The following is a 10,629-nucleotide window of genomic DNA, read 5'->3' on the forward strand; positions in this document are numbered from 1 at the left end:
AGCTTGCAAAGGGTCTTTCAAACAGCCTCTCACTGCACTGAAGTCCCAACACCTGGGGCATCAAAGTGCAGCATGAGCTGATGTCCCTATGATTTCCCTACGATTTCAGGCGTTTGTCAGGTGGGTGGTCCCAGTGACTTGTGAAATTTGGCACTCCAGGGGTGAGGGAGATAACACACACACACCCCATTTTCACATACCATCCATGCCCCAAATTCATCAACTTTCCATTCAGGCTCATCCATATACAGTTACACCCCATTCATAAACACCCACACATTCCTATTCTACCCCTATACACACCATACATTTAAAGCATACCCCAAGAATCCTGGGAGCTGTAGTCTTCCCCTCACAAAGCTATAATTCCCAGCACTCTTAAAAACTACAGCTCCCAGAACTGCCTTTAAATGTATGGTGCATATACAGCCATAGCCATTTAAACCACTACTGGCCTTACTCTTTCTCTCCTTCCCTCCCCAGGTGTGGCAATTGGGACTACCAAACACACAGAGAGACACATCTCGTGGCATACAGAAACAACCTGGAAAGAGGAATTGACATTGACTCCAGCCTCCGGACATGATTCTGATTACAAAACTTTACTTAGAGTATAATATGGTTCTTATTAAATTGCTTAGAAACATAAAGATCTTTATATAAAAATTCTAGCTACATTCAAGTTGTCCATAGTCTTTGTTACTCTAAAGCAGATAGTTTGAAGCGGAGAAATGGCCTGCTCTTGCAGCCCTGTTCCTGCTAGTTGGTGCCTTTTTCATGGTTCTTCCTCAGGAAGGCAAAGGTTTCTCACATGCATAGAAGCTTTGAAAGTTACAGGGCACATCATTCCATTCCCCAGCCTCATGGATCTGGGCACAGTCTTCCTTGGTTTCATGGTCGTTGGGCTCGCCTTGTCTCCATTTCCTAAACGAGGAAGGCAGTTAAGAAACCCTGAAGAACCTGGCAAGAGTTCTTCTCTAGCCACACCATCCTCTGCTCCCTCTCTGCCCCCAATACTAGAACTGCCAAGCTATTCCTTCTCTATTTTCCGTTCTTCACTTGGGCGGCTTTGGACACAGTCACTAGCTTATTTGTGTTGCTTATCTCGCTCCCTTCTTCCATGCAATTCAAGGCATCCCACCCAGACACAACCAATCAAAGAGGCTCCCTTTAACTGACAAGCAGCTGGTGGTTGGTTAGAAGGAGCCTCTGTGGAGGAAAGAATGCTCCGAAGCAGCAGCACCCCCCACCCCCTGCAGAGAAAGCAGCTTGTATTGAAACCATTGCGAGGAGCACCTGGAATGCAAACCTCTTCCTTTGGAAATAACAAAAATGCTCCTTTTAGAAATGGAGCTTTTCCCTCCTCTCCAAAGGAACTTGCAAAGCCCCTTTTTGCGGTGCTTCCTGAAGTGCTATGCAAAGAGCTTTGCAGGCCCTGTGTTTGGGAAACACTGAACCCTGGGCTTGCTAAGCACTTTGTCCAGAGCCCCCCAAACACCTGATGATCTGCATGCTTGGGAAGTGTTGCACAAGGGACTTTGCAGGCAGGGCCAGTGGTTAGTGCCTTCAAAGCCCCCTTCAGCCAAGGTTTGCCCCTTATGTGCCCCACACCTGAAACTGTCTGCAGGCTGCTGGTTCCCTGCTCCCTGCTCAGCCATTGTTGTTTCTCTTCCCATCCACGGCTGGTGGCAGCTGCTCCTATTCTGTCAAGCTGGAGCAGGCTAACCAACGTGGTGCATTCCAGATGTGATTGGCCGCCAGCTCCCATCAGCTGGGGTTGGACTAGATGGCCCTTGGGGTCCCTTCCAACTCTACAATTCTGTGATTCCCCCTTTAAAAAAATAGGAAACAATTCCCTGAGTCTGCCCAGTTCTATGAATTTGGGTTCCTACACATGAACAAATACATGAGAGAAGTTATGGAGATGGGGAGATCCTGATCCAGAGTAAAAATCTGGACTGAGTAATCTTTGAGGTTGCTTGGAGGAGTTTGCTATGATGGTGGTATAAATCAGGAAGGGTGAGCCTTTCAGAAAGGTCTGCCAACTCTCAAGGCAATTTGCGGGTAGTGTGAGAGAGAGTGGGGTGCAGCAGAAGGGGGGTCAAGGGGTCAAGGGGGGGTCACCAGGCCAAGGACTGTTTAGCTACTCCTGGGATAAAGAAAACACTGTAGACCAGGGGCTCAGCAAAGCTCCCGTCTCTGTTGTCTTCCCAGGATGGCCAAAACAGGAGCTTTGCCAAGTGCTTGCTGGGTCACAGGACACAGCAAGGGCTTGGCTTGATGGGCGAAGTGGTGACGTTCATGGTCCTCTGTCTTACTTGTAGTTGTTTAAGTAACTGATGCCATCAATCCACCTCCATTGCCCTTCTTCATTGATATCAGTGAGTCCAATCCAATAACGCTCATTCTTGGTTCGAGACTCTAGGAAATTCTGCAAGACCAAAAAGGAGAAGATGGTATCAAGCTGGAGAAGCTGCTCTGGTTCCATATTCACAATAACCAGCACAAATTAGAAGAGTAATTTCATTCACAAAATGTAGGCTCAGTACAGCAGTAGGTTATGTAAAATCAAGAATGATTCCTGTGAGCTGGGATCAGTTAATCCATGCAAAAAATAAGGATCCCTCTGTACCTCAGCATCCATCTGGATGACTGCCCCTCTTCCAGTGCAGTCCTAGACATGTCTACTCAGAGTTCAAAGAATAAACGGACATAAATCGGACATCAGGAATCACAAGACAGAGAAACCAGTAGGAGAACATTTCAATCTCCCAGGACATTCTATACAAGATCTCAAAGTAGCTGTTTTACTACAAAGGAATTTCAGAAATAGACTGGAAAGAGAAGCTGCTGAATTACAACTTATCACCAAACTCAAAACCATGGAGAAACCTGGTCTGAACAAAGACCTTGGATTCTTATCTCATTATACATGACAAAGCCATTTTTCACCTTCTCACCCCTTGCTTTTTCCTGTAAGACCTATTGCAGTCGTTAAGAGTCGTCAACAGGCTCATCACAGCTATTTGCCAATCACCCATTCCCACCACCCTTCTGAGTAATACCCCTCCCCACCTTCTCACTATATAGAAGGGTCTGGAAACTTCTGTTTCAGTGTATCTGAAGAAGTGTGCATGCACACGAAAGCTCATACCAAGAACTGACTTAGTTGGTCTTTAAGGTGCTACTGGAAGGAATTTGTTTTGTTTTGACTATGGCAGACCAACACGGCTACCTATCTGTAACTCTCCTATTTTTTGATACTTTGTTTCATTTTTGTAGGTGATTCATAAGTGGCCACCATCACTGTCTGGCTGGTCTTTCACTCAGGGTGAAACTGAAATCACTGACAATCACCAGCAGCTGAAACATCACATGCAGGAAGTGTTTTGTACTGTTTTCTCTGCCTGTTCAACTTGCATTTAAAGATGATCTTATCTAATTTGCACCTTCCAAAACAATATGTGAACCTAAGCAAAGCCATCATTCAACATTTGAATTTCTCTGAATTTTGCAATGCAGTTCTCCAACCAAGTACAAAAAGAGCATCTATTAGGGTAATATTTGCACATAAATGCACATATTAGTAAAAATAGCATAACAAAATGCATTACAGCTTTCCAAAAATTCACTGAAGAGGCAACAAATCCCCCCCCCCAGCCAAGACTCCAGCACCTTTACCTGCTTGGCTTCATCATGAATAACCACCAGGCTTGAATTGCGCTCTGCACAAAGTGACTTAGCCGTGTGCCAAGTAGCCTTCCGGAGGGAGAAGTAATAACACCGACCGTCAAAGTATTCCCATTCCCTGCTTCTGGAACCGCATGGGAACACTGGCAAAAGAGAAAAGGCACAGAATGAAAGCCCTGACCGTGGCTTCACCCAATGGACTGCAGGTGGAGCGGGCACGCTCCGGCCATCCTTCCACAGCCTTCCCCACCAGGCGGAGAGACGTACCCTCTTTCTGTTTTAATATAGGCATGCTTTCTAAATTGTGAAGAACAGTTACAATGTGGGGCTTTTTTGGGGATAGAGAAAGCCTTTTCTCCCTCTCTCAGCATAGCATTGGATGGGGGCATCCCAGGAAGCTGAAGGCTGGAACATTCAGGAGAGACAAAAGAAAATACTTCTCCACAGAGTAGATAGTTAAGGTGGAATTTGCTCCTCTAGGGGGCAGCGATGCTCATCGAGGCAGCAGCAGCCAAGCCCATTTCATCCCTGTAATCCTGGGGGCGCTGGGGTTGTGAGGGTTTGCAGCATATCAATGGCACAAGCTCATGAGTTACACCTGTTTCTAAGCTCCCCCAGCTCAAGGGACTCACAGAGTTCCTGGCCCATGAGATGCTTAGAGTTCAGGCTTCCCTGGAAGATGCCGGGGAAGACCTGCCTTCTAAAGCCAGGCATTGGAGGAATGATTGTGGATGATAAATTATGCCCCTCCTGCAGTGGAAACAGGCTCTCTGGCGTAATGCCAGGCGAGAGCCACCTCCCCCAGGCTATTGCAGCCGCAAGCCCCAGATGGTTTAATAATAATAATAATAATAATAATAATAATAATAATAATAATAATTTATTATTTATACCCCGCCCATCTGGCTGGGCCTCCCCAGCCACTCTGGGCGGCTTCCATAGAAACCAAAAATACACTAAAATATCACACGTTAAAAACTTCCCAGAACAGTGTTTTGGCAAGACACTTACGCTCCTTGCTCATTTCAACCTGTTTATGTAACTTTTTTGCTTCTGAGGAAAACTTTGATTCTGAAAATGTAAGAAGAGATACAAACACATACAATGTTACCAGTTCAAATGAGGCAAAAAGAGATATGGTGGAGAGACCTCTTCTCTCATTCCATTTGAACTAACCCAGAATAAGCCAGACTCTGGCAGCCTGGAAGCCACATTTGTTAGAACATAAACCGTGCTGAGAATCCCACTGGGAACTCAAATGACAAAGTAATCTGAGGGGAAAACACTCTGTACATGCTTAGACTTAGACACAGTGGCCACTTTCCATGTTTCAAGTTTACCTTTCATTCCCTCCTTTTCCTAGGTCATCAGGAAAAATACGAGAGTCATCATGTATGATCAACTAGAAGAGCCATTTTGAGCAAAACCTTTTTTCAAAAACAGTGGTGGGCCTGATATAACAGTGCAGTCACTTCATCAAGTGAAAACCTAACTCTCCTTTGCCCGACTATACTGTGAAATATAGTTCTGCAACTTTGCAGCTGTACGCCGTACTGAAAAGCTTCCCAGCCCATGATGTCACCAAGAGACTTCCTGCTAGTCCCCAGAACTGCCAATATATAAGGACATGAACATCATGCAGCACTTAAAATATTCTCAGTGGGATTTCCAGTACTTATTTAGATTCTTGATCAGGGATACAGAACGTGTGGCCCTTCAAAGGCTGCCCTTCACAAAGCACATCTGCAGATACGCACGTTTCTTCTTCAGTTGAATTCTGCATCCTTGTCTGCCATCAGAGGCATTGCTTCTAGGCAGCAAGAGGGGCCTTCAACCACATCTGTGGCTAGTTATGGCGTTGCCGCTTCAATAAAGTCCTCATCCCTCCAGCAGGCCTCCCCACAGCACTGCTCCAAGAAGGCCAAAAGCAAGAAGGGAGACCCTGAAGGAAACAGGGCTGGGCTGGGCGCGTGGCCCAACAGTCTGAATCAAGGTAAGGGAGAAATGAACAGGTTGTCCACAGACCAGCTGCCCATTCTGGCAGCCTTGGGCCCTGACTCAGTAGTCAGTCGGTGGCTACAAGTCCAATCTGGTTATTTTAAACTGTTTTCAAACTGGGCTTAAATGTGAGAGTCTGAATGGGGGGGGAGGGGAATCCCTCCCACATTTTGTCATAATGCTACTGAAGCGTTTCAGACTTTGGAGTCCCTCAATTACCATTGGAGAGCAGAAGCCCCAGCAAGATGAAGATCAGCAGGTAAGCGAGCGCCAGGAGCCCATAAACCAGGAAAGAGGAGCTCCATTTCCACCGGAGGAAGAATCTGTCTTCAAGAAGAAAGATAGCAACAAATTTCAAGCAGAACTGTATGAAGTTGGCTGTCAAGTAACATCCAGTGGGGTCACTGGGTGTCTAAAATTACGAGAAATGTAAGGGATGTTGGTTTTTGTTGCTTTAAAGGTTGGTTCTCTCTCTCTCCCCCCCCCCCCCAGTTTATGGTGGATGGTGAATTAAGCAGAGCAGTTGTGCATTGATGTGTTTGAGAGCTGTTGGCAGGAGGGAGGTACATGTGTTCCAGGCCCCCAGCCAGCAAGGGCCCCAGACTCTTAGCTATCATTTAAAAAATGTAAATGAATCAGACATTTCTAAAGGAAATTATGAAACAGAGTGTGGAAACAACAGCTTTGGCACCTGGGAAGCAGCAGTGTTGCTTTGGGTGCATTGACATCCCTACCAGCAATGGAAGAACAGCTCAATTTCAGTCTCCCACTTTCTCGTTCCAATCTTAAAGTCACACCTCCACATTTCTGCAGCATTTCACATTTATATGTAAAAACCCCTCATGAAGATTCATGAGCATAATATTGTGAATTTATCCTATTAAATATATTTTTAAATACAGTTGTCACTAATATATGTATTTTACAACAATTTCCCTCAATAATGCATCTTGTATGTTGTTTTCACTAATATATTCATTTTTTTGCACACTCTCCTCAAATAGATGCATTTTTGTAAATACTGGTTGGAGAACTGCACCACAAAATTCAGGACAAAATAAAAAAATTCCTTCCAGTAGCACCTTAAAGACCAACTAAGTTAGTTCTAGGTATGAGCTTTCGTGTGCATGCACACTTCTTCAGATACACTGAAACAGAAGTCACCAGACCCTTCTATATAGTGAGAAGGTGGGGAGGGGTATTACTCAGAAGGGTGGTGGGAATGGGTGATTGGCAGATAGCTGTGATGAGCCTGTTGACGACTCTTAACGACTGCAATAGGTCTTACAGGAAAAAGCAAGGGGTGAGAAGGTGAAAAATGGCTTTGTCATGTATAATGAGATAAGAATCCAATGTCTTTGTTCAGACCAGGTCTCTCCATGGTTTTAAGTTTGGTAATAAGTTGCAATTCAGCAGCTTCTCTTTCCAGTCTATTTCTGAAATTCCTTTGTAATAGAACAGCTACTTTGAGATCTTGTATAGAATGTCCTGGGAGATTGAAGTGTTCTCCTACTGGTTTCTCTGTCTTGTGATTCTGTCTTGTGATTCTGAAGGCTACTGGAAGGAATTTTTTTACTTTGTTTTGACTATGGCAGACCAACACGGCTACCCATCTGTAACAAAATTCAGGGGCGTTTAAATTTTGTAGGATGGCTGTGCTTTGATTCTCATATATGTTGTCTCCAGTCCCAGCTGGCTTTTCTAGCTGCCTTGGGTCCTGACCCAGTAGTCAGTTGGAGGCTATTCTACAAATCCAAGTTGGTTATTTTAAACAGTTTTCAAGCAGTACTTAAATGTGATAATCTGAATGAGGTGGAAATGAATTAGGCAAATTTGCCTTTAAACATGAACAAAATTGAGTTCCTCATCCCTACCTGTGACTAAACGTGACTAAACAGAGCAGCAGGGACCCAGGAGCTGGGTCTGCTGGTACAGGTCCCAGAACATAGCAGTGCAATCCACCGTATGTTTTCTTGGAATAAGTCCCATTGCATTCAATAGAGCTTACTCCCAGGAAAGTGAGAATATAAATGAATTAGACATCCTATCTCCAGGTCAAGTGAAGTGCAAAGTAGTAAACTGCTGTTAGAGACCGGGTTGGTCAAAGAAAGTTTGACAAAAGTCATGAGCATGTAAATCTTCCTTCCAGCTGTATCTTAAAATACCTGCCACTGCCAGTCTCCTGCCCTAGCATCTCCTCTACCTGGCACTAGCTGTACCAGGTACCTGAAGCCAGGTGAACACTTTGCTGCTCAGTGTGCAGTTTCACCGTGGCTGCTTATTGAAGTGGTGCCCACTCTAAAGCCACTGGAAGGAAAGAAAACCCCTTTACTTCTCCCCTTTCCCAAATCAGCTGTAGACTCCCGTCATAAAAGCCAGTGGACATATTTATCTGAAATTTGGCAGGTTTTTCACCCTGAGGAATTTTGTGTTGTTTTTTTTAATATTTTTTATTCAATTTTCCATCCATAACAAAGAAAACAAAACAATAAAGAACACACAACACGTATAATTTCAGAGTCTTAATTTCATATTCCTTACTCTCCCGACTTCCTCATACCTCCCCTTTCTGCATTCTCGTGTCGAATTAATTAATTAACAAATCCCTCCCTTACTTTCAAATTAATTGTAAAAACATTCAGTTTCTTCCACTTAACCGTTATCGCTATTAACCCCTATTTTTCTCATTCAACATCAATCTAGCATTCACTGATTTTTGAATATTTCTTTAAATAGTCTTTGAACTTTTTCCAATCTTCTTCCGCCGTTGCTCTTCCCTGGTCTCGGATTCTGCTCGTCATCTCTGCCAAGCCCATGTAGTCAATCACTTTCATCTGCCACTCTTCCACGGTGGGTAGATCTTGTGTCTTCCAGTACTTTGCTATAAGAATTCTTGCTGCTGTTGTAGCATACATAAAAAAAGTTCTATCCTTCTTTGCAACCAATTGGCCGACTATGCCCAGAAGAAAGGCCTCTGGTTTCTTAAGAAAGGTGTACCTAAGTACCTTTTTCAGTTCATTATAGATCAATTCCCAGAAAGCCTTAATCCTTGGGCACGTCCACCAAAGGTGAAAGAATGTTCCTTCTCTTTCTTTACACTTCCAACATTTGTTCTCGGGCGAGTGGTAGATTTTCGCAAGCTTGACTGGGGTCATGTACCACCTATAAATCATTTTCATAATATTTTCTCTCAAGGCATTACATGCCGTAAATTTCATCCCGGTGGTCCATAACTTTTCCCAGTCAGCAAACATTATGTCATGACCAATATCCTGCGCCCATTTAATCATTGCAGATTTAACCATTTCATCTTGTGTATTCCATTTCAACAGCAAGTTATACATTTTTGACAAGTTGACAAGTACTAGGTTCTAACAATTCAGTTTCTAGTTTTGATTTTTCCACCTGGAAGCCGACTTTCCTGTCTAATTTAAAAACTTCCATTATCTGATAATAATGCAGCCAGTCTCTCACTTTCCCTTTTAACTTCTTGAAACTTTGCAATTTCAATCTGTCTCCTTCTTGGAGTCTTACTTTCCAACAAATCTTTATATCTAATCCAGACATTATATAATGCTTTCCTGACAATATGGTTTTTGAAACCCTTGTGAACTTTTACCTTGTCGTACCACAGATATGCATGCCATCCAAAAAAATTGTCATAACCTTCTAAGTCCAAAATATCAGTATTCTCTAGAAGTAGCCATTCTTTCAACCAGCAAAAAGCTGCTGATTCATAATACAATTTAAGGTCTGGCAGGGCAAATCCGCCCCCACCCTGAGGAATTTTGATTCCTCTGTGATATCTACTATTTTCCAACCATTTGCTCAGTAATATCATCTATTTTCTAACCATTTGCCCATAAAACACTATGGGATAAAGTGACCCCCCCCCCATAATGATACAGTCTTCCCTTATGGGAGAACCACTGCAGCTATTTGGCAGGCATCTCTCCCTTGGAAAGGAGGACAATGTCTGCAAATTTTATCAACTTCTGCCCATAAATTTAAGTTATGCACATTTCTGAGTCCCTGGATATATATATGCCTGTACTTTAGCAGGGGGACCAGGCCTGCCAGTTTGGTAAGCTTCTGTCCAAAGCAAGTGGACCACTTAGATCCATCTTTGAGTCCCCCTAAAGGTGAATTCAGATCTGGACTGCTACCACAAAGTGCTTCCAGATGAGAGAGAGTGCTCCTGAATTGCCAAATCTGGATCTAAATCTTGAGGCCAGGGCACACCCCAAATATTTACCTGCTGTTTTGGGTGCCTTGGCTTCTTCCGTCTCTGCCAGGTATACACGGTCTCCATCTTCCTCTTGCTCATAAACACCAAGTAGAACCATCTTGCTCTTGTTTTCAAATTTCTCCTCTTGCTGAGTTATAATATGAGCGGCAAATTGAGGAACTTTATCAGGAAATATAAAGATCTATTTCCTTCCCTCTCCTCCCCCTATTTCTTAGGAAGATCAGGGGAAATTCAGACACGTGCAGTCCCCTCGTTTCAGGGAATAAATTTCCTTAAGAAGGAACATCAGTTTCTGACCCCTCCTCCTCCCAGTCTGCTCCCTCTTCTCCCTCTGACCACTCATCATCATCATCCCACAAAAGCTGTAGCCATAAATAAAATAATTATTTAAGCCCCACACTTTGTTAATGTTTTCTATGGTGACTTAGACACGTGTGTGTGCATGCACGTGCGAGTATCTCAAAGAGATGGGGCACTCGTGTGCTACAGCTGCTGTTGTAACAATGGCTGCTGCCTGGGCAGGGGAGGGGGTGTTGAGCCCTGCAGCCCCCTCCCCAAAGTTTCAACCTATACCCCCAACCATGCATCTTCTCCACTCTTCCCTTACGATGCCTGCATTGGAATCACATGTTCACTTCCCCATAACTGCAGCATGAAAATTTATTTGGAAAGTGCTGACTCCGAAAGTGCAA

General features: G+C 44.0%; 1 protein-coding gene across 1 annotated transcript; it reads right to left on the minus strand.

Annotated features, from left to right (window-relative positions):
- Positions 1-586: 586 nt before the first annotated feature.
- Positions 587-10,143, minus strand: LOC309336219 (hepatic lectin-like). Its single transcript, XM_081851825.1, has 6 exons — positions 9,944-10,143; positions 5,908-6,015; positions 4,702-4,761; positions 3,682-3,833; positions 2,319-2,431; positions 587-924 (listed from the first exon to the last, which is right to left on the minus strand). Exons 1-6 carry the CDS (start codon positions 10,032-10,034, stop codon positions 789-791), a joined length of 660 nt encoding a protein of 219 aa, XP_081707951.1. The 5' UTR covers positions 10,035-10,143; the 3' UTR covers positions 587-788.
- Positions 10,144-10,629: the final 486 nt, after the last annotated feature.

This window comes from Podarcis erhardii (assembly GCF_964252035.2).
Source record: "Podarcis erhardii genome assembly, chromosome: 2".
NCBI classification, from domain to species: Eukaryota; Metazoa; Chordata; class Lepidosauria; order Squamata; family Lacertidae; genus Podarcis; species Podarcis erhardii.

Excerpts from the sequence above, each read along its gene's own strand:
- LOC309336219 (XM_081851825.1), bottom strand. The coding sequence starts at position 10,034 with ATGGTTCTACTTGGTGTTTATGAGCAAGAGGAAGATGGAGACCGTGTA. Across the intron at positions 3,834-4,701 it reads GGTTGAAATGAGCAAGGAGC|TGTTCCCATGCGGTTCCAGA; the intron begins GTAAGTGTCTTG and ends CTCTTTTGCCAG. Across the intron at positions 2,432-3,681 it reads TTCATGATGAAGCCAAGCAG|AATTTCCTAGAGTCTCGAAC; the intron begins GTAAAGGTGCTG and ends TTGGTCTTGCAG.